Here is a 27972-nt window from a genome sequence, read left to right as displayed (position 1 = left end):
TCGAATTTGCAATTCTCCAATCTCAATCTCAATATGTGCTAAAGCTCAACCCCTTTCGCAATCTACCTTCTGCATGGTACTGAACGTAATATACACCTCCCCAATTCTTCCCCTGTCACCTATCGCCTTGCCCATCCACGCCCATCCATTGTTCAATCCGCTCCTCGAATTTCAAATGCTAAATACTCAACACCAATTGATACATCCCCGTGCAAGAAACTTAATCCAGCACCCTCCCCGCAACAGCAGCACCACTCTTATCCTTCGTCTGCGTCTTCTTCAGCTGCCTCCCCATCTGAATCTCGCCTAACAACGCCGCGGGTCTCTGCGCTCCAGCTCCAGCTCCAGCTCCAGGCGCTGGCATCGGAGGTGGTGGAGGAGCGCCAGGTGCGCCCATTCCAGGCATTGGGGGAGGCGGGGGCGGGCCCCCAAAGCTTGGAATAGGAGGTGGTGGTGGAGCTCCACCAGTTGGCATGGGCGGAGGTGGCGGAGGAGCAGCGGGAGAATCAACCTTCGGTGCAGGGCTCGTAGGTGTCGAGCCTGCGCCGCCAGCTGCGGATAGAGGACGGGGAGGACCCATGGTGCCGAAGAGGATGGATGCGAGGTGGCGAGCGTTGCCGGCGCCAGGACCTTCTTCGTCGGAGGAGTCGTCTTCTTTGTCGGAGCCTACGACGGACCAGTCGTCTTCTTCGGGACGGACGCGAGAGGTGCGGCCGGTTGGTTGGATTTGGATGGGTTCAGGGGCACGTGCGGTTTCTTGTTGTTGAGGGCGGAAGAATGGGTTGTTGGTTGCGACACCAGCTTGGGACGATGGCGAGGCTGTGTCACCTCCAGCTACCAGTTTCTTGAATGGGTTCCTAGTTTCCGTATCAGACGGGGGGCTGACAACGGGGAGGGCAGTAGTTTGTGCTGCTTGAGGGATTGGTGGGACGATCATCGGAACCGGCGGTGGGGGCGGTGAAACTTCCTTCCTCTCGAACTCTTGACTGCTGACTGTTGGTGTTGAAGCTTGCGGTGTAGCCTGCTGATCCTCCTCGTCCGAAGAATCATCATCGTCGATGGCTTCCAATTGGCGTTGCAGTTCCCTCTCACGGGTTTGAGCAGCTTCAATTTCGGCTCGCTGGGCAGCTAATCTTGCTTCTTGCTTCTTAGCCTCTTCTTGAGCGGCCTTCCTTCTTCGCTTCTCTTCTTCTTTCTTGACCTTGCCGGCCTTGACTTGCTCTTCGAGTGCCTTCAAACGAGCAGCAGCAGCCTCCTTCTCCTTGGCGAGCTCAGCTTCCTGTCTGGCCGCATCATTCCTAACAGTATTAGTAAAGAGTCACTACAAGGAGTACGGCTGACACACTCAAGTTCTGAAGTGGCAATGATCTGCGCCTTCTGCTCTTGCAAAACTCGTTGCTCTTCTTCGGCCCTCTTCTCACTTGCATCACTCTTTGCCGCCTTCCGCGAGGGTGGCGGAGGAGGCCTCTTCGCAACAGTTGAAGCTGGAGGTGGGGGAGGAATGCCCTGCTCTTCATTGATTCTGGCCTGTCTCTCGGCTTCACGCTTCGCATCTTCTTCCTCGGCCTGTCGAACTTTGGCGGCTCTCTCATTCTTCTCACGTTCCAGTCTTTGCTGGGTGGTCTCTCCAGACTTTGTCGGTGCCTTGATGCCAAGAGCAGCAAGACGTTCGGCCATGCGTTGCTCGGCTTGCTGCTTAATATATGCTGCTCGGTCCTCAGGGGTTTTGTACTGAGAGTAAGTGCCTCCAGGGGCTGGTGCAGGAGCGGACCTAGCAGAAGGTGCCTCGACGGGCGAGGGTGCAGCTGGGCTGTCGAAACGGGAAGACGGTTCAGATCGTGGTGTGTCTCTAGTGCTACGACTTCGGTCATCCGTCCTGACTCTGGCAGATCGGCTTGATCTCTGTAAATCGAAGATAAAATCCTTGACCTCATCCTCAACTCCGAGACCATCTTCCCATCTGCGCTTCTCGTGTTCACTGCTCGAATCATCGGCACCATCCTTGAGGCTGTCCTCGAGACCACGTGAGAAATCTCGAACGCTGTCTTCCACATCCTTGACCATGCGCTCATTATTCTCCTTCTCATTTCTTATCTTGATATTTTCCTCTTCTAGTCTCTTCGGCGCGTCAAAGTCCTCATTGCTTGATTCGACCTTTCTTCCAGTAAGAGCAGCAGACCGCTGTTGCATCATAGCCTTAGCCCTGGCCTTGAGACGATCTGATTCGGTGACAGAGCCGCCTGGACCAGTACCAACAATTGATGACGCACTGCCGGGATGAGCCTTAGCATCTTTAAGACGGAACAACTCAAGCTTCGCATCGGCGATAGCGCGCTCGGTCTTGCGAACGTCAGATGCGATCTCAGGGAGTTTATCGGTGAGCTGTTGGAGCTGTCGCTTCAGGATACGGCGTTCTGCGCCCGAGTCCACATTGCGAAGTGCTGCATCAGGATGTGCGTCGATATCTTCTTGGATGCGACGAATTCGGCGATAAAGGTCTTCTGCCTCGCGACGGTCCCGTCTATCCAGAGCATCGTCTTCATCGGCCGCGTTTTCATCCTTGAAATCAATTGCGTCCAGAAGCACCTGCTTCTCACGAATCTTCTTCCTCAATTGGTCCAGAGATATTTCATCGTTGGAGGTTGTTGATGATGGCGAGGAAGGTCGAGGTGATCCGTTACCCAGCCTCCTGCGTGCACTAGATTTGTATCCCACATCGTCATCATTATTCTTGAAAACCGTGGCATCCTTGCGTCCAAATCCGCTTGGGCCAGAATCCCCTCTGAATGAGTGGTTCTTCAGGTAGCTGACTCCAGTCCTCTGAGGCAACAGAGCTGCTCCAGAGTTTTTGCGGAAATCAGATTCCTGGTGGAGCAGTGACTTGACCGTGCCAATCGAATCGTTGAAGTTCCTGGTGGAAGGCGGGACAAGCTCGGGTGGTAGTTGAGCGGGAAGTGGGTATCCGTTTAGCTTACGGTAGATCAAATGCATCGCCACTGCGAATTCGTCCATATTGAGGCGGCCCTTATTCCCCTGATCAGCGAGCGTCCAGACTCGCTCCAGATCTGGCTTTTCAAGACCACTTTGTCCGAAAACCTCAATGGCAACATCACCGCCGATGAAACCCTTGCCAAACCCATCCCACGCTTTGAAAACAGAATCATATCTTGTCTTCTCATCTTTTGTGATGGCCCATGGAATAACAGCATTTCCTGATAGACCAGCTGTGGTGAAGTTACCCTGCTCTCGGCCTTGCTGTGGCATCATTCGGGATTGCAGCAGATCGATATTAGGTAATCCGCTCGCAGGAGCATTGACTAATCCCCATTGGCCTGGTCGTCCAGTAGGTTGGCTATTCAATGGAGCAATCATACCTCCCATGCCAGTCTGAGCGGGCGAAAGACCTTGATTCGGTCCAAATCCAGTAGGCATTGGAGGCATTGGCGGACGAGGGCCGTTGTATCCAGGAGCTGACGGATTCGACATGCCCTGAAACCCTGTCGGATTCGGTTGTAATCCGCCTTGCTGCTGACCAAATCCAGTCTGTATAGGCTGCTGGAAGCCAGTCTGCTGCTGCTGGAAACCTCCGGAGAAATGGTTTTGCTGTCCCGGGAAACCAGTCATCTGTGCCGTCAACAGAGCCGAGTTCGATTGTATGGGTTGTGGCTGCTGAATCGTGGGTGGGGATGTCTGTCGAGTGAAGTCTGGAGCATTGGTCCTTTGAGGAGCAGGCTCCGGAGCGTCATCCACGACGTTGAAATTGATTATATCCACCATGCTCGACACCTCATTCTTTATGTTATCGGGCAGGACAGATGGCAATTGCTTCCCAACAAGCTTCAGATTGCAGAGGTACATTGCGAGGGCAAATTCGGGGAAATGCAGTTGGCCGGATCTAGTGGTGTCTGCAAGAGTCCTGCCGTTGTCATTAGCTTCTTCGTATGTTCGGATATTGTGATGAATTTCGCTGTCCTACCATATTTGTGACAATGAATTGCCATCCAGTTTCGATCTCATTAGCAGATCTCTCGATTTGTCGCCAGATAGAGTCTGGCCATCCCCAACCGCAGACTTGAACAAAGTCTCAAACTTCGCTTGGTCCTGCGCAGTGATGAACGACAATCGTATGTTGGGAATCTTCGTGCCCTTCGACTTTGATGCTCTGCGTCCTCTCGCAGGAGCAGGTGCGGACGGTGTCGACTTGAAGCTATCTGCCATTGCTGCGAAGCCCGTCGGCTGAGCTTTCTGCATCGGGGCTGCGGGAGGAGGCTGCGGCTGTTGCGGAGCTTGGGTCTGGAATTGCTGAGGTATTTGAGGCATTGGAGGAGCTCCAGTCTGGAAGCTCTGCTGCTGCGGAGCTTGCATGTTGCCAAATGGAGATGGATTCTGCTGTCCTGGGAAGCCACTCTGCTGTTGTTGCATCTGTTGCGGCTGGAAACCTGTCGGTTGCGCCTGCATAGGATAGCCGGTGAACTGCTGCTGTAATGGAGCTTGGCCATATCCCGTCGGATTCGGATTCATGAAGTTCGACTGAGGCTGTGGTTGTTGCTGTTGCTGCTGTGGTTGCTGAGGCTGGAAAGAGCCATACTGCTGAGGCCCGCCCGGGCGACCGCTCTGGCCCCCCAGGTAGGAGTTGGACCCGGAGAACATGATGCGAAAATATCAAAGACGTGCAAAGGAAAGATGGTATTAGACAGGAAATGCTATGCTGCGCTGGAGGATGGTTGTGATAGTCGATCAACCTACGCGTGGCTGAGGATAAATGACGAAGCTTGGCCACACAGAATGTCGGAGAGATGCGGCTCTAGCGGGAACCAGGTTACAGGCACCAGCGGATAAGCTTATTAAAGCAGCGACTATTTAGGACCTGGTCTTGCTTGCACATTTTCACTGTCGATTTACTCATTGCTCATTGAGAGGTATATACATGTTTTGGATTAGCAGTGCTACCTGCAAATCCTCTACATATCTCTATCTTCGACTTCTGTCACATGAAGCCCTCATTTTCGCTGTGCAGATATTGCCCAGCTCAGATATAATTACAAAGCTAATTCTATGTCTTCCGAACGTCATCCATTACACCGAGTAGCAATTCACAGTGGACATCCGACCGAGTGGGCATCTCACCCTCGTCTCCCCGTCAAATCAAGTAAGCGTGCCGGCGAAGCTGCCAACTAGTTCTTGTTCTTGGGGAACAATGCCTTGTTGGCGGCTTTGCTGGCTTGAAGGGCCCCGGACAGAGAGAACTGGGTATCAATGCCCTCAATACGATGGGTGGAGTTCAAGTTCTTGACAAGGGTGATTTGGTAGCAGGTTGCGGAGCCTTGACGAGAGATGATCGTAGAATAGGCAAGGAAGAACTCCCAGATCTAGGTCTGTTAGAAATGGTCTGTAAGCTTTCACATCAAACTTACTTTATACCATCTTTTGCCGTACTTAGCCAAGACCTTGTCCTTGTTGGCGAGCCAGTTTCTGTACCATCTCCACAGCGTAGCCGAGTAATGAACACCGATAGTGTCAATTGACTTGACCTCGAATCCAGCACTCTCAACCGATCGAATATAGTCGTTGAGTGGAGTAGAGGCATCAGCACCAGGGAAGATATATTTGTTCATGAAAAGACCCCAGATGAGATCCTCGTATTGCCAGCTCTTTCTCAATCCAGCAACTTGCAGGAAGAAAACTCCATCATCATCCATCATCTCGTTACACTGTCTCAAGAAGCTGGTAAGATGTCGGATACCAACGTGCTCGGCCATTTCGATACAGGTAATCTTGTTGTATTTGCCTTCCGGAACCGGGATATCACGGTAATCCATGCAGAGGATGTTGCTTTGCTCCTCAGAGATGCCAGCCTTGCGAAGTCCATTATTACCCCATGCGGTCTGGTTGCGGCCAAGAGTAATACCAGTAGCTTTTGCACCATAATTGACGCTGGCGAACTTCGCAAGGGTACCCCATCCGCAGCCAATGTCCAGCATTCTCTCGCCTTGCTTGAGATCAATTTTTTCGCAGATAATGGTAAGCTTGTTATCCTGGAGTTGTTCGAGTGTCTCTTCTTGTCTGGGGTCAGATATAATGCCAGAAGTGTAGACCATGCGCGGGCCGAGGAACCAGCCGTAGAAATCATCACCGCGGTCGTAGTGGTCTCGAACTTGCTCCTCATCTGCCGGTAATCATTAGATGGATTTTCTGCACCGGAACAGAGAAAAATACCTTGGGATCGAGTATGCATGATAACCTCAGGTGCAAATTGGAAGACAACAAACTTGAACAAGCTCAATGTGAACCTGAAGGATGCCCAGTCATGTCTGTACTCCATAACTTCCAGCGCATCCCCATTGAAGTCAACATCACCATCAAAGTACATATTATGGAATGTCTCCATTGGGATCTTATTGGCTCCGCGGTATTTGAGCTTGTCGGCCTCGTTCTTGAAGGTAAGGTAATGTTCGACGGGGCGGCCTGGAATGGTGGCCTTTTCATTCTTGCGCGGACTGAAGGACGAGGCGAGGTACCAGAAACTGGCCAAGATCGGGATTGTCGTGAAGAGACCGAAGAAGATGCTGGTCTTCAATCCGCCGCCGACTTTCCAGGAGAAGTACCATGGGACGAGTGTAATGAGGGAGATGAGGAGGATGTTGGAGAAGCTCTCGTTGCCAGGACCATCAGCTGGCAGAGGAGCATTCTTGATTGCCGGGTACTGCGCGCAAATATTAGCATATGTTCAATTGAGGTCTACGGCGGCACAGATGCTTTCGCAGATCGTTGTGGCTGCCTGTTCACATACCGACGTCGTTCTAACACCACAGTCCTCGAATTTCTCGAAGGTCGGGGTGGGAGCTTTGGGGGTCTCAATGAACTCGAACTCGCTCTCGGAGCCATTGACGCTCTGGGGCTTGGAAGACATGATTGCTGTCTTCCCAATTGAAGAGTGCGGAATTCAACAGAGGTAAATGTTGAAGAGATGTGTAGTCATGTTTTTTGTTTCACTAAACCATGAGGCGGTCAATGTGGCTCGGACCTATCGAAGGCTTTCTCGCTAAAGCTCGAGGACTTGCAGATGCGGAAGCTTCACCACAAGCTCCTCTACAGTCGACCCAACCCAAAACCCGCAAATTGGTTACCCTTTTACGACTACAATAACTTCTTAACCACAACTCTAATAAATTAATACTCATAAAGACAAAAATAGAGTAGAGCTAAGCAAATAAAACGTATTAATACGAATTTTAATACGATTTGTAATTAATTTGTAATTGGATTTCGAATTATATTAATTATAGTATTTTAATTATAAAAAGCGCAGAAATATATTTTGAAAATCATATAATTCTACTAATAAAAGAGTGCTTATGGCATTTCAATAACTATTAGATCTTATATTATTAATTAAATATTTATAAACATTTTAATATTTATAGAAATAATTATAAAAAATATATAAAAGAAGTATTATTTAGTAAAATAGTTATTAAAATACTAAATATTATTATAAAGAATAATTAATAAAGAGAATTAATTATATAATATTTAAAAACAAAAATTAATTATAAAATTATATAAAGTTTATATTAAAAGAAACTATATGCATTTTAGTTTCAGTAATATTGAAATTATTAAAAATCCGGAAACAAATAATTAATTACTACGAGATATAATATAATTTCTATTAATACAACTCATATCAACTAGGATAGTAGAGTTTTCCAATATTTAGTTCGGACCGACTTATTGCTAATGTTTGCTCTAGTTAATGAGACAATGTGACATCGCGATAAGCCAAAGTGAGGTTATTTTGCAGGAAGTCAAATAGCAGTGACACCAGATGTCACGAATTGCTTATTGTATTCATATGGGGGGGCTCTGCAAGAATAGGGCTCCCATATTCTCTGCTCTGCAATTTCGCACACATAGCCACAACCAGGGTAGGGTATAGTGCAAACTGCGGTTTCAGACTACGGTGCAGATTTTTATTATCAAACTGCGGTGCGATTCAATTACACTAAACTGAGGCATCTCTCCACTAAACTAAACTACGATTATATCTTCAAAACCGCGGTTTAAACTGCAGTTTACCAGTTTCACGTGACTTTACCCGATTATAACAGCTTCAATACTAATTATTTTCTCTAATCACTCTGACTTAGCTTCCCATCCTTTGGGGGTCTTGATTGGGCCTTTGGAGGCATAATTACGTAGTAGTTAATTAATAGGACGCGTTTTGATTAAGAGAAATTCAAGAGAGGCTAGAATTAGAGAAAAATTCTCTCCGGATACCGGAGCAAGAACTCGGTAAATAGCTTTAAGAATTCCCGATTAAGCACTTAAATATATTTCTATAATTACGATAGCTAAAATAATTAAGATTTTTAATACCTTTAAAAGCCCTAGATCCGCCCTTTTTAATAATAAAAGAATTAATTAATTATATTGAGGTTTGGCTATTTTCTATTTACTATAAGTTACTTGACATCCTTGGGTAATTTTAAGCAAGACTACCCCTTAAACTGCGGTTGCACCGCACTCACCGCGGTGCAGTATATCCTCCACCAAACTAGACTATGGCTATATTACACCGCACCACTGCGGTGCCACCCCAGTGGCACTGGACTGAGGTCACACTATTCCCTACCCTGGCCACAACTCACCTCCCATATCAAGCTTTGACACGTGGACAGAGATGGTCCCACGACCACCCACTGAGCAACAGTGCTCTTGGCCTCGAAGCGTTCCTCAACTTTCAAGTACCTGCAATTGATTATTCAGTCGGCTAAACTGACACAGACTGGTTCTGGGAAGAGAGTCAAGGATGTTGTGAAGGCGTTGCAGGAGGCTTGAGGCTTGTCCTGAGGAGCATGTCATGGCTTGGAGGATGGGTTAGGAGTGATATTTGCGTGAAGAGGCTGTGGGTTGTGAATGGGTTGAGGGGTCGAGTGTCCCTATTGATCTCTTTGACTCTCTGTCACAGTCAATCTGGCTTGTGAGCACACAAAAACTCAGGAGAGTTTGTGCACAGCTCCTGTTTGTTTTGGCTCATCTTCCTTTCTTGCAGTCGCAATTCTTCGTCTACTCCTACTCATATCAGTAAAGAGCTAGGATTCCTACTCCTATTAGCTCAGGTAATCAGGCGTTATTGGCAGATCGAAACTTCCTTCATTTCCCAGCATGGCCTTCTTCTTCTCCTCAACCACTTTCAATAATCTTCAACAACCACAAAACTACATCAAGATGGCTAACTCAACACAAAAACCTTATCAATACTTTCCCATAACCGGTGGTGACTGCATTCGCCTCATCGTCCTCCATTTATCCCCAGACGAGGCTGCCGGCGTCGAATGTGAGATCATCCATACCACACTTCGGTAAGCTCGAGTAGAAATATACGACCATTTTACCGCTCTTTCCTACGTCTGGGGCGATGCAAACGATGAAATTGCCATTTCACTTAATGGACACACTCTTCGACTTCTAAGGGATGAGAAAAGAAACTTGAATGTACGGGCCGATGGCGTACGTATCAATCAGCAAGACGAGGCCGAGAAGGGTGGACAGGTTCAGCACATGGGGACAGTGTATGAAATTGCAACTCACACGGTAATCTTACTCGGCGAAGGAGATGGCTCGATCGAATCTTCGCTATCTTTTTTTCTGTCGCAATCGGAAGGGGATTGTTTTATTCCTCTCGAAGAAGATGACAAAATAGCTGCGGCATCAAATCATCTGCTGGTGTGCTCATGGCTCTACCGTGTGTGGATCTTTAGGGAACTGGTGCTCTCAAGGGATCCAATGATACAATACAGCGATATCAGATTTCCCTGGAGCACACTTTGCAACGTCGCAAGTTTTATGGCAAACACGCTTCAATATATGAGGCTAGAGGCAGCAGGACATAATAGCATCTTGCTGTCCTCGTATTCGAACAGATCACGTCAAGTGGAACTCAACTTGTGTCAGAAGATCAATATTGTCATACGGATGAATTTAGTAAAGTGAAATGCTAGATCTTTGATCGAAAAACGGCAATGCTCTAACTCCCCAAATATACTTCCTGAAGGCCATCCAGAGGACTCCCAGAACTGGTATTATTTTACCAGACCTGGCGAGCCAAAAATCCATCGGCTTCGAAATCTGCTTCTGAAACATTGGCCTCACGAAACGCTTTGAAGGCCATGTAGGTAGGTCCTTTCGATCAATGGATTGATATCTTAGCTTCTAGGCGTGGCTTTGGGGTATCGGATTCCTGGAAACTGATCTATGCCCCTTTCTAGCTAATTGAAGGTCTCGGTCTCGAAGTTAACTACAAAATGACTACCGCCCAAACATTTCAAACCCTTGCTGAGAAATGCATATCAGCTGCAGATTTGTTCAGGACAATGGCTTATATCGAAGATATTGATATAGAACATCGCCGGCCCGACCTGGCGAAGTAGGTTCCCGACTGGACTTCACATGAGGTGAGTTCACATCATCTAAATTTGACTCATGCTGGTTTCGATCTCAACGTCTCTCGCAATCATATCAACCGACCTGATTGAACCAAGCCGAGTTATTCCTTTGATCGTATGGTGTTGTCTGCGAGAACATGTGCACTCTCTTCGGTCTTGCTCCTCAGAGACACCCTTGACATGACTTCCTATGTCTCATATTCTGCGAAAAAGAAGGCCGAGTTGAAGAAAGGATCGAAACGGGGCAACAACTACTTTATAGAAGTGTCAGAATACAGTTACTGTGCTGCGTAGTTGTCAGCATAAGTGCAAGGGCACTCAGAGCCAGTAGCTGAGCCCTACTATCGCTTAAGTTATTCCCTACTATGAATTAGCTCAAATACCCTTGTATTTTCTATAGTAGGAATCAGCTTCTTGCATAGGCTCGACCTTAAGATATAATAGATACTTATTTTACTAAAGGAACACCCCTCTCTTTCGCCCTCCTTTACCCTGACCTCCTCCCAGCGGCCCGCCAGGCATACTCCTAGTATATCTTAAACCTTTACTACTAAGAACTCTTTAATTTACTATTATTATTGCCTCTAGTATATATTTAGTATATGGAACCCCTATACTTAGTATATACTCGACCTTTATAACTAATAAGTATACAAGTAAGTTTGAATACACCTTACTTTATTTTCGCTATTACTCCAGTATATTCTCGGTATATAGAACCCATATACTTAATATATGCTTGCTAACCCTAATCTGTAAGGCCTTTATACTCAAATATATTATTATACGGGGAGCTCTCACTGCCCCCTAGCCCCCCGGGACTAATCTGAACCCTAACTCCTGACCCTAGGCCCCCTCGCAAGCTCGGGGCTAACCCGAACCTTCCTAGCCGTGCATATACAGAGCATAAGGAGAGCATATGCTAAACCGTAGTAGCGATAGCTTAAGGGATAATAGGGATTAGCTAAATAAACGAGCATATGCAGAATTTGATAATAGGGGACAGCTTAAGCAATAGTAGGGAACAACTAAAACCTCGGGCACTCAGAACTCGCAACTATCCTCCGGCCGTACATCTACGAGGAACGTGACAATCGGAGCGCAGCGGCAAGCCTTGTGGATTACTTGTATGAAGGGATTGAAGCGTCCAAAAGTTCCGGTCCCTCTAATCTTGACGGTAGGAAACTGGCTTGTCTTCAGGGAATTCAAAAATGCCTTGCCTTATTACCAGCATCTACAAGGATCGGGCGTCTTGTTTATTTCTTCATGGACCGTCATACGCCATTTGTATTTCGAATAATGCTGGATTCTCACAAAGTTGAAGAGAGCCGGAACGCTTTACATGTTAATATGATTGGGGAACGTCTCGTCAATGGGAAGCTAAATGAAAAGGCCCTGGATGCCTTGTTCGTTATCAGAATGCCCTCCAGTGTGCTTCTCAGTATTCATCGAGGAGAAGTGTGGAGTTTCAAGGAGGGTTTTTTAACCGCAGTAGGCTTAGTTTCGAGCATTTCGAAATCAACAATGGATTTATTCGAGATTATCTCAAGAAAGAGGCCGTTATTAGAATACTCAAGCGTCAAAATGCTACACAGATCACTGAGTCTCACTTCCGGCTTTCTCTTGTGCCAGAATCCAGCAACTACCGGGTCCATATCTTCTCCCCTTGCGTAATATATGCTCAGTATCCTTTTATTATGTCTCCAAACTATTTCTTATGCTTAGTCTTATTCAGCATGCGCCAATGTCCTCTGCGGCCACCGCGTCATAAGTCCAATGTTTATAAGTAGTATTCTGCCAATTGCCTGAAGCCTACAAAACTCAAAAAAAAAAAAAAAAAACACACTACGTTTTGACTTAAGTTATGCTATATGGACGTCCTGTTAATCTCCTTGCCCTTTCTTCTTTCTAGCTCTCGGGGAACATGTCGGCTCGTGCCCTCAAGACATTTCAAAGTGCCAAGCAACTACTAGATTGGTAATAGAACCGAGTAACAAGATATCATTAAATGGCGTTCAATTTTCCATAAAAATAAAATTATAAGATGAAATTTGTTTCGAGGGAAGCGTTGAGCCTTTGGGGTATTTAGGGTGACCATGTGAACTTACCCGAGACGTAAGTACTTCCTTGCATAAATAATCACGAAACTGTAGGACTCCAGTTGCATTCGTTTAAAGCACATTATACCGCCAAAAACCCCCAAACTCAAAATGATGTCAAAGTTTCCCAATCGCAGAGATCTTCTATCTCTTCACGTCCCGAGGTCCCAAGAAGCTTTTAACTAGTCAATGCATTATCCGCCCCAGCCAGTTGACAATAATACGTGATCTTGAAGAAGAGATTTATTAGCATTTTTTCCAAGCGAGTCACGAGGAAAGGGAGCGAACCTCGTCACCGCCGATATGCCATGCTTCCGAGTTGCAGTGGATAGATGGAGTGTCGAGCTATCATTTCATATTAGCCTGGAGAACTGAAGCAAGAGAAGCAAGATCTTACCATAATGCAATCCGGACATGTGTTCCATTGCTCGGTTCCCTTGTTTCTCATGAAGTAGTAGCCGCAAGCTGTGGCTGTTGCTGTTTCGTTGAGGACATTCTAAGTGTTGTTAGTGGGATTGAGTATGTCTGGGAAGGAAGGGGTTTTACACCGGCGTCCATGGTGTCGACGCAAACTGCGTTTTGGTGGAGATCTGCGAGGACCCTATTAGGGTTAGAGTTAGTTGTTGTCGAGAAGGGGAGGGGGGGATGGGTGAGATGAAGAACATACCTTCCAGTCAATGAAAATGCGAAAAGAAGCGTGGAGAAGGAGGTCTTCATTTTGCTGGTTGGCGATGGTAAAGAGTAATTTGGATTGAGTAAAGGCTGAGAGGCAATGTGAAAATGAGAGTTGAGTAGGAGAACGAACGTGATGGGATACTGGATGAGCTGAGTGAGAATAGATTGAACTTTGCTTGCTGACGGACTTCTCTTTATAACAAGCTGCACCAGACAACTTCAAGCGCACTGAACGCGGACATCTCGACCGCAACGCAAAGACGAACAGGCATAACTTCTCAGATTATGACGAGCTTCACTTGACGTAATTATTCAGCCTTCTTTCTACTGAAACAATAAAGAAGTCCTGGATACAAGGAATTAAAATCATCTTGTTCATCGCCATGCCCTCTCGGCTTTAACAAAGAGAGCTCAGCCTCTTCCCAAACCCCACAAGTCCACCGTGCTCGTCCCATATTGGCATAGCAGTAGTAGAGGCATTGAAGATGTCATTTCAACCCCGCGGTGGAATTGCCATTTGGGGACTGCCACTGAACGTGAAACGGAACCGAAAACTCTATTTCTCTCCCCCCTTTCCTTGGCCCGAGATCTCAGGCCGCTAAGCGAGAAAAATCGGTGATGCTTGTTTCGCGACCTCTTTTTTAGGCCTGGCACGGACCAGCTGTCAGCACGTCGGCGTTTGCAGGAAACATCGCTAAACTTTGTTCTAGCTTCTAGTATGCTTAAAATACGAGTCAGGAAGTTATTTCATTATCATCGCAAACGGATGGGCGGTTGAAGGTGGATGTTGCCAAGGAAGCAAATCCCAAAAAGGAGCAACAGCGAATGCGCCACTTTACGGTCTCATGCGATCTCATGCGTTGTGCCTAATAGGGGGACAAGTTTCCCGTTGTTGGGATCACTTCAACGCCCATGAGATCTTATAAGATCCCCCTTCATCCTGCTTAACAAGAAAGCTACAAGTCATTAACAAGCGTCTTCTCCTCGCATCTTCTCTTTCCCTCGCAACTACTTCACTCTTTCAGTCTACGCACTCATTCAAAATGCTTTCCTCAACACTCACTACCCTCCTATTTGGAGTCACATTCGTTTCTGCTGCAACTCTTCCTCGCAGAATGTTGACTGAAGACGACGTTATCCTCTATGGAAGAAGCGGCCGTGTCGAAGTCATGAAGCGCTCAGAGTACTCTGCCATCGCCGCTACGGGCAGCCCATTCTACAACGCCGACAATGCACCACCCGCCAATGCAACAGTCTACAAGGCCACTAGCTCCTCAACCACAGACGAACTTCCAACCCGCGCCCTCGGAGCCCGCTGCTCTACCGAAACAGTCTTCACGCTGAACCCAGTTGAAACGTTCCTCAACTGGGACGTTCTCATGTCCCGAGTGGTCAAAGCCAACACAGATGGCACCTCTGTCTCTGTCACCGAAGGATTCAGTATCAGCAACTCCATATCCGTCTCTGCATCCGCATCACTCACCCTCGTCGAACAATTCCTCAGCACGACATTCAGCATCAGCTACACCGAGACTTGGGCTTCTTCATATGCAGCAGCATACACCTTCTCTATTCCGACTGGAAAGTATGGAGCGGTTGTTGAAATTGGTACGCTACCATAGCTAGCTCACCAGTCCTTCCAGCACCAGGTTCAACCACTAATTTAGGGTTCTCCACTCTCATTTGTCATGCGTCACTCGCTGAGCTTACCAAGCTTACTAGTATATCGTCATTTTGATTACTTTTGATTTATCAGCTGATTGATAATGTATCGGAGAAAGCGGGCTCGGCATCACCGGTATCGCCGAAGGGTAATGGGAATAAATCCCTTACTTTAGACACTTTTCCTCTGTTTTTACACTTCACTCTCTTGTATCTAGTCATTCTACAGATTGTCAACCTCCAATATATCGATTTTCCATCAATAAATCGATCACTTTCCAATAGCGGTCGTCAGCAACCCGAGTACGACGAGACATAGTGGTTATGTGGATATTGGATGCATTGCGGAGGGAGCGACTAGGGTCGCTTTCCAGGCTGATTCTTACACTAGTATGAGCTATGATTCTTTGGCTTGGGTTGATGGTGTTATTCAGTTGTGCACTGGGGATACTTTCCCTTTGCCTAGATGTACCGGAAGTGGAACTTTATAGAAAACTTCTTAGATTTCATGGTTCTTTTGGGGCGTGGAGAAAATTAGAAGCCCTGTGATGTGGGCGTCTTTTATAAGTTGAGTAGTAATCGAATCGCCTTAATCGCTTCCTTTTCGCCTGATCTGCCACGGTGAAATTGTGCGCATCGGATTATCCTGTATTTTAACGGCCTGCCCAGAGGCTCATCGAAATTAATTGGTCTGCTATGTTCCCCCAGATTTGCTTGTGCCAAAGCAATATGTAAGATTCTTGCATACTCTTTGTTCCCACAACTCTTTCCCCGACCCCACCCAGTTCTTATCACCCTAAGCTAGTAAGTAGAATCGCCATCTGAAGTCGCCATATGTTACTGAATCTACTTGCAATGGCACTAATATCACTGCAATTGTCTCCACAAGGCAGGGATATGCCGTCTTCGCCAGCAGGCCCTACGGAAATGGCATGTAGGTCCCCTAGGCAGTCTTGGCCAAAGCCGTGGAGAATTCTGGCTGAAATTAAATATAAGAGTTAGTTTATCCACGCATTAGCAACAAGTGTTGAGATTATGAGGTTTCCTTTGCCTAGCTAATATCCTCTATTCTTATTAGCTTATTTAAGGAGACCTTCTCCCCTAGCATTAGAGAATTAATTAAGCTTCTACGTTCATCTGAACCAGTCTATATTTGGTGCCACAATTAATAAAGCACTGCTTTGTTTTGCCTCATTTCAACAACAGGTCTCTCAAATAAGCACTCCAAGTTCTGGATAGTGTGTCTGTCATGACACTACGGGAGACCAAGCTGCTGAAGTAGACGAATCAAGGACAGGAAACAGGAGGGTGAGATTAATTTGTTGGTATGAGACACTGGTAGTGAAAGCTTAACATTGGAGCACTTAGTAACAAACCGGGTGGTGGAAATAAAGGAGAGACACCTGATTGGAACTACTACCTGACGTATTAGATCCAGCTTTTTGGGGGGGGGGGTTGGAAAATATGTGATTATTTTGTGAGATTTTCGTGCCAATGTGCAACATATCTTGATCAGTAATATGTGATGGCGGGTCAAAGCATGTCAAGGCGATTGAAAGCATTCCTGACTATAACTTTGATTGGGAATGCTTCAAAGGAGGAAGATAACGTAGGAACTGAGCAGTACTAACTTGAAAGTACCTGTAGGAGTAAGGTGAATTAGAATCTATATTGACGACTTTATGTACCAGATAAAGGTGTTCAAAGCAAGAAGGGAAAGCGGGATGCAGTAACGCCATGCTAACATGCCAGTAAATAAACTCAACCAAGGCAGGTGAGCAGCACTTCAACTCAATTTGCAACGCTCTTCTTCTCCTTATTAAACATTTTCCTAAACCCCATCTTGTCATCCTCCGCTTTCTTCGTATCCGCCCCCTTTCTAGGCTGCGCCATCTGCACAGCTGAATCGTTAAACCCCTGAAGATTCGATAACCTTTTCTCCCTCCTCTCCGAGGCAGTGCTGGGACGAGTCGACGCTCTTGAATCTCCTGTGGTGGTTCGTGCACAGGCCGGATAGCTAGCCAAACTCAAGGAGTCCTGGGAGTCTTCATGCCCATTGCTATTGTGACTAGCATGGCGATCTGATTTCTCCCTATACGAATAACAACTCTGATCCTTCGAGCTGACTCTGATCGGAATACCGATATTCCTCCCATTCGCATCATCTATTAGTTGTTGAAACCCATCACGAATAAACTCCTCTCGCAAGAACGTGATCAGGGAGTCGATATTCGCAATCGTCGTCATAGCACCAAGAGACACCTGGACTACGCCGGTTGGCTTTCCGTTAACGATTTCCGTGTTCGTGAGATGCGCAGCTCCGCAGCGATGTCCGTTGGCAACAAGGCGTTTCAAGTGCCAAGTATCGTAGCCTAGGCTTGATGCTATCCCTCCTGGATTGCAGAGTTGGCCGGAACGGACGTAGATCTTTCGCTCGTCGGCGAGGGTTTCGAGAACGCTGGTATACGGGACGAATTGGCCGTCTTCGCGGACGACGTTAAATGCAATGGTTGCACCTTGGGTTGAGCTGTCGCCGTATGAACTTTCTGCTCCTTTGTAGATCCTGCAGACTGCAACGCCGTTGGGATGGACCAGGGCGGACATACGGTCAAAGAGCATTTTGCCGAGAAAGTTGGTATGGCGGGAGATGGTTGTCATGGGGTCGGGGCCGTAGATCCGTTCGTGGGTGTCGATTGCGGCGCTCAGGGCAATGACGTTGTGGAAGGGGAGGGTTCCGTCTTCGAGACTTTCGTGTAGGATGCCGCGGTTCTTGAACCAAGGTCTTTTGCCTAGAACGGTAACAGCTTCCACTGTTCCTCCGCCGAAATACTTGCGTCCCCATTGTAGGATCCTTCCCGAAGCTTTACGTACAACGAGTGCTCCGAGATCTGGATAGCCGAAGATCTTGTAAAAAGAGAGGGTAGTGAAGTCTGGTGCTGATTCGGGGTCGCTGAATACTTTGTTCAGTGGATACGTGGTTGCTAAAGCTGCTGCGTCAAGCAGTGAGTAGGTATCCTGATGGGATAGATGCGTTGATCTCCTCAGAATCCCAGGCCAGGAAAGTGACAGACGTCTGCCCGTCATGTTGCTTTGTCCAGGATACGCAAAAAGTCCCAACGTATTACTGTCGTTCTGACTCGATGTGCCAGCTAGCCAATGTTCAACCTCGGCGTCGTTTCGAAAACAGTAATGATTGTCATCTGTGGCTTCCCTGACCCCAATGACGCTGTTATGGCAATCGATGTGATACAAGTATCGGAACCCGCATTCATCTCCCTCGACCAGCTTGTTGGTGATCGAGAGGTCCTTGAACGATTCCATGACAAGCTTGATGGCAGCCGTTGCATTGGCAACAAAAACCAAGTCAAAGTGTTCAGGGTCAGCTCCCAAAAATCGTAGAGTCTTCTCCCGTGTATCGTCGACGAGCCGGCCTGAAAGTTTCGCGGGGGCATTCATAGAGTGTGGGTTGCCATATAGGTTTGACACCAGATCTGATGCAAAATTGTTGACCAGAGACTTGGCGTATATTGTTGCCCCACCATGGTCGAGATAGGTTCTTCCTGTGAGATGTTAATACCAGGAACTCACATTGACGTGAATAGAGGTGTCTTGCCTTGAAGCATAGGGTACTCAATACCTTGAAACTCCTCGACATCAGAATAATATTCCATCGTAGGCGTCAGTTGGAAGTTCCTGCACATTGAGGGATGGCAATCAAAATGTGATTGTCAGGGGTCGATGTGTTGTTTCTGGTCCTCAATTCAGGTGAGTGGGATTCCATGTATAGAAATACAAACAAAGGGCCAAACACAGATTAAGCCTATCGGACAGGGGTTGGTCTGAAGGTTATATCGGTGATCCTAATACTTGAAGAAAAGAAAACAGATCAACAGATAGAAAGGCAATGATAGAGATGAGAAGCCAGGTCTGAGAATCCGTTGTAGTTTGAAAAGACTGGGTTGAAGAAAGGCATCAGAATATTATAGCAGAAAACGTCAGCCCTAAGGAGCTCCATGGGTCTTCTGAAGCAGCAGCGACAAGGTCAACAGACGGGGTTGCCGTTCACGGCTACCAGCTTCGTCCATACAAGCGTGAACTTGGAGAGATTTCCCGGTCCCTGGGGACCCGGTGCTTTCAGCCATTGTCTTGAAGCTCCATACCCAATTCTAGCGAGAATCTATGGGAGATAGCCATGCGAGGTCCTCATCAGAAGACCGCTAACGACTTGGGGGAGAGCGGCTAAGCTTTGCTTTCGACTGAGTTAGGAGATCTCGCTTGCTAATTTATTTCCGACGGGCTCCCCAAAGCTGCGCAATCACTGGCAGTAATGAAGAAAACTCAAGGGTCAGAAACGGAGGAGTGGGGACCTGGAGCCAAGCAAGATGTCCTTTTTCCGTGATTGGGTCAAGTTGTAATACGCAGCTCTGCGTACGAAGCTTGCCGGCTAGGGAGAATTATCCGTAAGGCTGCCGTCAAAGTTCAACCTAATCACACGATGCTTCTATGATATTGTCGTTTTCGGCGACCAAGCTGAGATGGAGAAGGCGGATTCAGGATATGTGGCTGGTCCCTAGGCCAATCTCAAGCCTCCAAATCACCCCATGACCCGCTTAGGTCGGCGAGTTAACCGAGTCCCCTTATTCGCTCTCTCGTCATGTTCGGCGACCAAAGCTGACTCGAGTACCTTTTTCAGAACGTCAGCTCCAGTCGCGGCGGCTTATAAGCCACGAATCAGCACTATATCGTCATGAGAACAAGCCGTGGTATGATGTTGCATTTGGAAATGCCAATGTACAGGAGGCTTCGGGCACGGCATACCAACCTGGCGCCTATCCCGGTTTACAAAATGAGCCACTTCCGCCAGCCATGACACCCCGATGTCTTAGATCTCTCAAGGCTGAGCCGATGCGGCCAGGATACGATAGTGGGGAAGCTCTGAGCTTGCAGATGTGGCTTCTTTCTACTGGTAACAAAAGTTAGTCTACCGTTTGATTTCAGATGGCGGTGAAGCTGGGCGAGATTTGTGGTAGTTGGTTGGCTTGTACAGAAAGATATCATTAGTCTCGATCATTGCACTATTGGATCTTCGAATCATGATACCAACGATCAGTTAGTGCTGGACGCTTGATTATCTGTTCCTTTTTCGCAGATATCTGTGCCGTTGAACACGATTCGGATTTTTCGACTGGCAAATCTGTTGCCGGATGCTAGATCCGCTCTCAACGAAACTTAACCTAGACACCAACAATTCTTCTTCTGTGGTCCATTACGATAGCGCCCATTTGGCAATGATCTTTTCCAATGGTTCAACAACACTGTTATACACAGCTTGGGTAAACTTCTTGTTGTTCCAATCCGCTTTCTCCTCAAAAATGCAGAACATGCAACACTTTACAATATGCTCCAAAGCAGGATCTTCTTCACAGACCATATCAGCCCAGTAAACAGCTGTCATGTAGTCCGTTGAATTGTGAGGCTTGCCGTCTTGCCCAAGATAGTCTTTTCGGAAAGCCTGACTCTCGATTGGTTGGCCGAAACACAATTCTAGCAGCAGAATGCCAAGGTTACTAAGACTGTTGCGGGCCATGAATCCAGGTCGCAACGATAGTTGTGCTAGGGTCTGACCCGCATTTGAGCAAGACTGAGATGACTTCAAGGACGGGAAGCAATGCCGTATGTATGGTCGGTCCACAAAAATTCTGTTTTCTTGTCTGCAGAAGAAGATGTTGTTCTTCTCTATCCTTTCTGTGAGCCAAGGTGTACTTTGCAACTGCAAAAGGGACGATGCGAGGATACTGGCGACCTTGTAGCGCTCGTGCCTAGTCAGTCTCGAGTCGCTTTGACCTTGAAGCAGAGATGCTAGGCTGATGTATGAGAACTCTCCGACCCTTAGTTCGTCTTCCTGCGCTGGGCGAAGCATGTGTTGTTGTTGTTTCTCATCATAGATATACCCGAGACAGTGGCAGGGCTCCCTGGCGGCAAGTCTCAAACAAAGATCCTTGATCTCTACTTCCACATCAGGATTTGAGTGGCTGATCTGGAGCTCAACCTGTGTTGTGGCACAGGCAGGCTTGACCCGGACGGGGATCTGGACGGGCATTTGAATCGACATTGGAACATTGATTTGGACTGTCTTCTTGGGCTTAACTTTTCGCCAACTCCTACTGCGCGTTAGAAATAATAAGAACATGAGGGAAAGCTTAGAATGAAACCGACCTAGATATGGTATCGGTCAATGACAGCTGCGTGCCATTGCTATTTATATTGCTGGACCTGCATTGATTTAAACCAGCACTGGAAGAAGCATCCTTCAAGGGTGTTTGTAGGGAAGGCGAAGATGATGCAGACAATGATGCCTCGAGTGACGGGCGAGAAACCACGTTTAGCTGTGGAGTGGATTGTGTGAAGTTTGTGCGGAGTCTGCCAATATAGTTCCCTTCAGAAGGTACTTCCCCGGAAGATGAGGATGGAGATGGACTAGTATGTGGAGCTTTGGATTCCTTTGGCGTGTGCTTTTTGATACTGATTATGACTTCTCGTGCATGGGTGGGAGGCTTGTGCACCTCCTCTGGAATGTTGAATGCCATGTTGAAATCTGGATCATCTCCTGTCACCCGTTTCTGCAACCTGAGACCTGCAACATGCGGTTTTGTACAATTGCAATTCCAGCTCTTTTTGATCGCCGTGTGAACACTGCTAGCATGGCCCCGTATGCATTCGAATACAGCCCCCCACGTGGTGTCTTTTCGAGTTGCTTTCATGCTGTCGAGTTTATCGTTCGAGTCGAGTAGCTCTCGCAATTTCCGATTGTGACTCTCCAGCAATGCCACGGTCTTTGGTCCCTTCTTTGAGAAGCTGAGTCTGATTCTTTTGAGCTGATAATCCCACTGGCGGGCTCCTTGCTCCGCCCACTCTACCTGGACAAAGACTAGTATTAGCTTCCGCTGGAAGTAAGGGGATCCTGTGCCCTACCTCGCCATTCTTCAACGACAACAATTCCTCCAATTCGTGCATGAGGCTATCCATTGTCTTGATAGTGCTCATATACACGTCGTAGGAGGGGCCAAGTCGAGCTTGGAGGGCGCCAACCAGGTCCTCCCTATGCCACCCCTCATAGTCTCGATTGGTCATGAACAATTGTACTTCTTCATATGGCACGTCTACGGAGATCAGAAACCGCTCCAAAAGCTGATCGAACAACTGTTTCTCGATGTCGACTGCGTCAATGAACCCGATGAAGTCTGTCCGGAATCGTTTCCATTTCACCAACGGCTCGAAGCCTTCTCGGTAATGCTCTCCAGCAGAAATGAGGAGTGGGAACCCGGCGAGGACAAAACCTGCGATCTCGACTCCAGACATGTTGAACGCGGGTATGCAGGGAAGGCACTCTCGTAGTCGATGTACAATGGCGACAAGGCACAATGGCCGGCATGGTGGTGAACAAAGGGCCTCTCAGAATCGGGATTGTGGAGTTGTGTTTTCAGCTGAAGATCCCTGAAACGTGGGGTTGGTGGTGATTGGTGGGCGGACCTCAGCTTTGAGGCTCCAAAGCAGACAACATCAGCCATCGCCAACCCCTTCATCCGATAGACCACCAGCACTGAAGCAACGAGGAGATGGTTCAGCAGACGACTGAAGACCAGCTTTCACTCCACAGCTTCGAGCTGAGCTACTCGGCCCTGACGATCCCAGAACACTTGGTCCAGCGACTACACAGCAATGTCTCGTGCCCAGGACTCAAGCAGCACTCTTCCTATCTCGGTTTATTGCAGGAACTGCCTTGATGGCTACAGAACCTTATGTGACGGACTGGGTGCTGTCACTCCCCAGCAGGCTCTCGACATCGGCTTTGACCGAGGAGCTTCTCATGACTTCATGCTAGATGCTCGATCACGATTCAAAGCGTGGGCGGTCAACATCGCTGCCCTCCAAGGGGCTCATCTGCAAAGCTCTCTTGACTTTCGACTGAAAGAGGCCCCTGAAATTCGACAAAGAATTGTGAAGATCCTTACAACCTTGAATGAGTCCCTACATGAAGGTCTGTGTCTCTGCCCCCACCTTATATGTCTTACTAATTATTTGAAAGCGTTATTAATTGTCGACGGGACTGAACCTAATGAGAAGTGGGACGTTGGTGCCATCAGTGACTCAGACGATGATAATGCCTCAACTCCAGAAGAGGCAACCCAGACTTCCGATCTGGATCAGCTGTTCACGGCGATTAAGACGGCCAACTCCAGCCTGATGAAACTTTCCATGGTAATCAGAAACTCGCCAGCGCGGGATGACTATCTCAAAGCTGCATCGAGATATCATTTCGATGCCAGATATGACATTGGTCACGTGAGAGAAAAACATGGAGCAGCGAAGAGAAGTAGCGACTGGCTGCTCGAACGCTTAGGGAAAGCCATCACTCGAAGGCGCCAGTATTTAAAATATCGAGAAGATCACCATACCAAATTGTCCAAAGACTGGGGGGAGGAAGCTGCAGCAGAAGTGGATATGGCAGGCCTAGAGGCTCCTCCCATGGCCACGGCTAAAGCCATCGAAGACGAAAAGCCGGAAAAGACCATTGCATTGACGAAATTGACGAAATTGACGAAAGCGACAACCTATGTCGGGAATGAGACGATGATCGAGCGGGATGGAATAGACCTTGACCAGGGATCATTTGGATCTCAAACCTCTTATGAACCAACAGTAGCTGGCGAGGCGGTGCACAAGCTGAGCGTGCCTCCTCCTCCAATCATGGCATTTGAAGGTGTTCCATTTGAGTTCGGGGACCCATTTCAATGCCCATATTGCTATATGGAACAGACTGTAAAGAACAAGGCGGCTTGGAAGTACGATCACCATCCCATATTTCTTCGGAGATCTCTATTTCAAGCAGGAGGCTGACCTGAACATAGAAAACATGTCTTTCGAGATTTGAAATCATATGTCTGCACCTTCAGAGAGTGTAACCTTAAAATGTTTCGAAGCCGCAACGAGTGGTTCGCTCACGAAATCCAGAACCATAGAAGAGAGTGGGTGTGTATTTTTTGCCTGGGCTCTTTCACCGACAAACAGAAATTCTCAGAGCATCTCCGATCTATGCATAGTAGTGTGGTTGGCGGATCTCAACTAGAAGCTTTGGTCCTGCAATGCGAAGAGCCTGTGGACAAGATACCCGCATCAAGCTGCCTCCTTTGCGATGAGTGGGAATCTAACCTCCTGGATCCGAAGCAAGACCCAAAGAGGTTATTTCTCAACGATGGAGAAATTGTGGAGCCTTGCGGTACGCTCGTTCAGTTTAGAAGACATCTCGGACGCCACATGCAGCAGCTTGCTCTCTTCGCTTTGCCTATGGCTGAAGAGGACGAGGTGGAGGATGATAGCGTGGGAGAAGCCAGTGATGACGACGACGATCTCATTGACGATAGAGATATTGCTGTCGATCCCAAGGATGACGAACTTTTAGTCGAAGATTCTGATCTTGATATTTATTTGTCAGGATATCTCCTATCTGCGATATTGGAGCGGGTAGCAGAGCTCAAATGCGACGATTTAAATGATCTTGTCAACCTAATATTCGACGAATTCCGATCTGACTGTTATCCGGGTGAGGAGGTCACAGTGATTCAATACCCTGGTCCCGTAGGAGTGATAGGAACCGTCAAAACGAGAAACATTGTTACACATATTCTCTTGGATGGTTCCCGCGGCGAGCCTTTTCCGTATTACACTATTAAACTCCACCAAACCCCCTACGAAGAAGTTAGTGTCGACAAGAAGCGTATCGAAAAAATTCACAGGGTCTTCACGAAGCAAAAATTGTGGTCATTTATCCACAAGAATGTTTCGAGAGAGGATTCGGAGGGTCATCCTTGGGTGGTCAAGCCAGAGGCTGCCATAAGGTACAATGTACTTCCGGAACTGACACCAATGAAAGCGCGTGACCTTATCGAGGCGCATCAAGGCGATGAAAAAACCGACTCTTATCCCTCTGAAGTCTATTACGGACTTATCGAAAACGCCATAAGTCGAGGCCCGCTGTCGGTACGCGTCCTTGTCGAAAAATATCCTCAAGTGCTGGCCAACATCCGCTCCTATGATTACCTTGTAAAAGCTATTGCAAAACGGAAGCCGAGCCTGTCGGACTCTAACCGGGGACAGATGTACCAACACATCTCTGAAGTGCTCAGTGTCACCATAGCCATTAAAAGCCTTCCCGTCACCCTCGAGAAGAGCCAGTTTCTGGAGATTATGGAGAGAACGGCACCGAAAACCTTGACGTTCCAGCATGACGTCGGCATCTTTCAAGGCCGTGCATTTGCTAGATTTGGCACAATAGAGGAAGCTCAACAAGCTATTGATGCACTGAATGGCTTCAAAATTCAAGGGCGAACGCTCAGTGTTGATTTCATCGATACGGCCTTTCTCAGCGATGCTCCGTTAGATAGTGCCGGAGGGCCAAATCAGACAATCCACCCCCCAGGAGAGACCGTTGACGAGGAAGTCACGACTTCGGAGGCAAATACTTCCAAGGCCAGAGTCCTTAGTACTCTCCTCAATCGTGAGGGATATTCCATCGACCTTATAAACCTAGACAGTTTCGACAAAATAGCAACGTCAAACAAGCATACCCTTGTTGCGTTCTTTCTCTCGCAAGGGGTGGTAGCTCGCAAGTTATTTGCGTCTATGTACGAGAAACTAGCACAGGAGTTCGCATTTGCCAAGGACAAAATCGTTATTGCGAAAGCCGCCGACGCCGGTGCTGAGGAAGCGTTGGCTACGCGTCTCCACCTTGGGATTTCCTTGCCGCCAGCCAAGCTTATATCGCACTTGCCAACAATCATGTACTTTGATGGAAAGAGCAACACGCCCGAGGAGTACGAAGGCCGCCAAGACTTAGAGAGTTTGAGGGAATTTCTTACCAAGAAGACTGGTATCAAGCCAATGAATTCCTTTGAACAATTCCCAGCTGCGCCTGATTCTCCCACCGCGGCTGGTGAAGTACCCTCTCAGCCTGTCGTAGGCGATCCGAACGTTCCCGCTGTTCCCACTCCTGCCGAGCCTTTTACGATTGATCCCCTCCCCAGTCTCAGCGAGAGGGCAATAGAGCTCATCATCGGAAATGTTGTGAGACCCCTCGAAATCCCAGAGTTCCTATTCTCCCGCTTTGTAGTGGTAAGCTGCATGAAAAGGATGGTTGAGAAGGAGCTGTTGTGTCTTCGAGATGTCGAGCAGTATTTGATTTCGGAGGCAGATAAGAGTAATCCCTCTTATCTCGATTTTTGTGTTAAGGTATATGAACGCATTCAGGAGACAGTTGTTTTTCTGGGGCCTGACGAACTTGCTCGCCCTCACGACCTACCTTACAGCAAGGCATATTTCTACAATGTTCTAGAACAGACCAAGCAGCAAATCCAACCAACGCAGGAGTCAGTAAATGAGGAAGGGAAGGCTGAAGCAGAATACGCCATCTTCGTTAGTGGTCTTGGCCCAGATGTCAATGAATACCTCTTGGCATCTCTGTTCCAGGTTCGATACTCATCATGCAAATCCGCCCAAATCATGTCGCGAGGCTGCGGTTTCGTTCGCTTCATGGATAAGTCTGATCACCAGCGGGCTCTCATTGAGATGCAAGGTGTTTACTGCGGCAAGAGCTCCTTGAAAATCAGCGATTTTACACGGACGAATAAATTTGGAGGAGTCGGACCCGCTGGTGTGCCAATGGATAATACAGAGCCTACTTCAACTGTAAAATTAGAGCCAGACCGCGAAGATGCCGAAGATCCGACGCCTGAACAGCATGCCGAAGGGATGCGAGACGAGGGCCCGAGACGAGCCTGGATGGGCGCTGGATCAGCGGAATTGCAGCCTTCTCCTCGAGGAGATAGCGGTTATGAACAAAGTCTACCGAGTGCGCCCCAATATGACGTTGCAGATCGCCACCTAAGAGTGAACTGTCCCTATACTTCGATGGATGAGAATGGCGAGTGGAAGGGGGAAGATTATTGTACCAATAATCATGGCGATGGATTTTTGAACGCTGCTCTTGCGAGGCACATGAAGAAAAGGCATCCTCACCGTCTTATCGATAATGAGATTGATTCTCTCAATGAAGCCACTACTGAAACCGAGGCTGAGAGGCCACCGACGACTAAAAAAGAGAAAGATGGTGTCTTCTCGCACCTCTTTCAGGCGCACACCCCAACGTCTTCCTATACGAAGGTACGACAAGAGACTCAGATACCGAACGACCCCCCATAGTGGAAAAGCTGTCCCAGAAAGGGCCGCTAAAACCAGTGCGGCGGGCTGAGGATGACACGCTCAGCGATGAACAGCGAACAGACCGTCCACCTCGGGCACGACCTCAGAGTGATTACACCGCTGAGGCACGAGGCAAGCTTGTCGTCAGTCCAACTGAACAGCAAGCACCAAGAGATTATGAGCTAGATCTAACAACAGATCGCGATAGCCGAACACAGTGTCGAGAAATATCCCATTCTCCTCAACGAGGGAGCTCGGATGGTCACTCCGTGTCGGACGATACTGGTCGTGGGAATGAGAGTGTCAGGATTGAAGTCCCGAATAGTCACCGTCAGAGAAGTAGTTTTTATGAACCGTTGCCAGTGTCGACTGCAGCGAATGAAGACAAACTTGACAACGCTGCAACATATCAAGACAATGTAACCGGGCCTAATGTCGGCGTTGGTTTATTATTAGATGACATCCCCGATGAGTTCCTAGAAGGAGCACTAAAAGCAGCGGGAATAGATGTGAAAGGGATTAAAGAAGAAACGCAAGCACAGGCACAGCACGTGACCAAGATCACGAGAACATGACCTTTCGGATCACGGGCCAAGTTCGAGTTACAGTCGGTGGAGTAGAGATTACTCACGGCGAAGGCAGTGAAATTGAAATCAAGCGTCAGAAGAGCCTTCGTGGGGGTGGTGAACGGTCTGATTCTGAATATGAGCGAGGAGATCAGGTTGAAGATCGCAGGAGTTGACCTGACCGGCCGAAGAAGGAGCTGGAGAGTAACCTTTTTTGAGGTGAGCGACTTCTCACAGTAAATATTTGGAAGAGCCCCTCAAATGGCG

At 47.8% G+C, this 27972-nt stretch overlaps 8 protein-coding genes across 8 annotated transcripts; 4 read left to right on the top strand and 4 right to left on the bottom strand.

Moving 5' to 3' along the window:
- Positions 1-45: 45 nt before the first annotated feature.
- Positions 46-4768, bottom strand: K444DRAFT_612911 (uncharacterized protein). Its single transcript, XM_024880234.1, has 3 exons — positions 3977-4768; positions 1346-3916; positions 46-1298 (listed from the first exon to the last, which is right to left on the bottom strand). Exons 1-3 carry the CDS (start codon positions 4648-4650, stop codon positions 221-223), a joined length of 4323 nt encoding a protein of 1440 aa, XP_024736742.1. The 5' UTR covers positions 4651-4768; the 3' UTR covers positions 46-220.
- A 112-nt stretch (positions 4769-4880) lies between these two features.
- On the bottom strand, positions 4881-6980 carry K444DRAFT_612910 (S-adenosyl-L-methionine-dependent methyltransferase). The gene is made up of 4 exons (XM_024880233.1): positions 6791-6980; positions 6217-6703; positions 5415-6166; positions 4881-5369 (listed from the first exon to the last, which is right to left on the bottom strand). Exons 1-4 carry the CDS (start codon positions 6908-6910, stop codon positions 5175-5177), a joined length of 1554 nt encoding a protein of 517 aa, XP_024736741.1. The 5' UTR covers positions 6911-6980; the 3' UTR covers positions 4881-5174.
- A 2413-nt stretch (positions 6981-9393) lies between these two features.
- On the top strand, positions 9394-9612 carry K444DRAFT_482861 (uncharacterized protein; the record flags this gene model as incomplete). The annotated part of the gene is made up of 1 exon (XM_024873037.1): positions 9394-9612. A coding segment is annotated over one exon (219 nt), but the record flags the coding sequence as incomplete, so codon positions are not given.
- Positions 9613-13974: 4362 nt separating this feature from the next.
- Positions 13975-15473, top strand: K444DRAFT_561465 (uncharacterized protein). The gene is made up of 2 exons (XM_024876940.1): positions 13975-14830; positions 15170-15473. The coding sequence occupies exons 1-2, from the start codon at positions 14266-14268 to the stop codon at positions 15373-15375; spliced, it is 771 nt and encodes a 256-aa protein (XP_024736739.1). The 5' UTR covers positions 13975-14265; the 3' UTR covers positions 15376-15473.
- Positions 15474-16538: 1065 nt separating this feature from the next.
- Positions 16539-18774, bottom strand: K444DRAFT_561462 (PLP-dependent transferase). Its single transcript, XM_024876939.1, has 2 exons — positions 18498-18774; positions 16539-18444 (listed from the first exon to the last, which is right to left on the bottom strand). The coding sequence occupies exons 1-2, from the start codon at positions 18583-18585 to the stop codon at positions 16676-16678; spliced, it is 1857 nt and encodes a 618-aa protein (XP_024736738.1). The 5' UTR covers positions 18586-18774; the 3' UTR covers positions 16539-16675.
- Positions 18775-20150: 1376 nt separating this feature from the next.
- On the bottom strand, positions 20151-22243 carry K444DRAFT_629706 (uncharacterized protein; the record flags this gene model as incomplete). The annotated part of the gene is made up of 3 exons (XM_024883098.1): positions 20151-21045; positions 21101-21801; positions 21857-22243. 3 exons carry the CDS (start codon positions 22241-22243, stop codon positions 20151-20153), a joined length of 1983 nt encoding a protein of 660 aa, XP_024736737.1.
- Positions 22244-22603: 360 nt separating this feature from the next.
- K444DRAFT_529370 (uncharacterized protein) lies at positions 22604-24271 on the top strand (the record flags this gene model as incomplete). The annotated part of the gene is made up of 4 exons (XM_024874802.1): positions 22604-22922; positions 22971-23380; positions 23453-23727; positions 23794-24271. Coding segments are annotated over 4 exons (1482 nt in total), but the record flags the coding sequence as incomplete, so codon positions are not given.
- Positions 24272-26338: 2067 nt separating this feature from the next.
- K444DRAFT_510616 (uncharacterized protein) lies at positions 26339-26557 on the top strand (the record flags this gene model as incomplete). Its single annotated transcript, XM_024873445.1, has 1 exon — positions 26339-26557. A coding segment is annotated over one exon (219 nt), but the record flags the coding sequence as incomplete, so codon positions are not given.
- Positions 26558-27972: the final 1415 nt, after the last annotated feature.

This window comes from Hyaloscypha bicolor (genome assembly GCF_002865645.1).
Source record: "Hyaloscypha bicolor E unplaced genomic scaffold K444scaffold_73, whole genome shotgun sequence".
In the NCBI taxonomy this organism is placed as follows: Eukaryota; Fungi; Ascomycota; class Leotiomycetes; order Helotiales; family Hyaloscyphaceae; genus Hyaloscypha; species Hyaloscypha bicolor.
Note: the sequence above shows the minus strand (reverse complement) of the source record. Positions and strands in the feature narration are given on the sequence as shown.

Coding starts and splice junctions, on each gene's coding strand:
- K444DRAFT_612910 (XM_024880233.1), bottom strand. CDS start 6,910: ATGTCTTCCAAGCCCCAGAGCGTCAATGGCTCCGAGAGCGAGTTCGAG. Junction 6,704..6,790: donor GTGGTGTTAGAACGACGTCG/GTATGTGAACAG, acceptor ATTTGCGCGCAG/TACCCGGCAATCAAGAATGC. Junction 6,167..6,216: donor CATGCATACTCGATCCCAAG/GTATTTTTCTCT, acceptor GATTACCGGCAG/ATGAGGAGCAAGTTCGAGAC.
- K444DRAFT_561462 (XM_024876939.1), bottom strand. CDS start 18,585: ATGTGCAGGAACTTCCAACTGACGCCTACGATGGAATATTATTCTGAT. Junction 18,445..18,497: donor TGAGTACCCTATGCTTCAAG/GCAAGACACCTC, acceptor AACATCTCACAG/GAAGAACCTATCTCGACCAT.
- K444DRAFT_612911 (XM_024880234.1), bottom strand. CDS start 4,650: ATGTTCTCCGGGTCCAACTCCTACCTGGGGGGCCAGAGCGGTCGCCCG. Junction 3,917..3,976: donor AATTCATTGTCACAAATATG/GTAGGACAGCGA, acceptor TGACAACGGCAG/GACTCTTGCAGACACCACTA. Junction 1,299..1,345: donor ATTGCCACTTCAGAACTTGA/GTGTGTCAGCCG, acceptor TAATACTGTTAG/GAATGATGCGGCCAGACAGG.
- K444DRAFT_561465 (XM_024876940.1), top strand. CDS start 14,266: ATGCTTTCCTCAACACTCACTACCCTCCTATTTGGAGTCACATTCGTT. Junction 14,831..15,169: donor TGGAGCGGTTGTTGAAATTG/GTACGCTACCAT, acceptor ACTTTCCAATAG/CGGTCGTCAGCAACCCGAGT.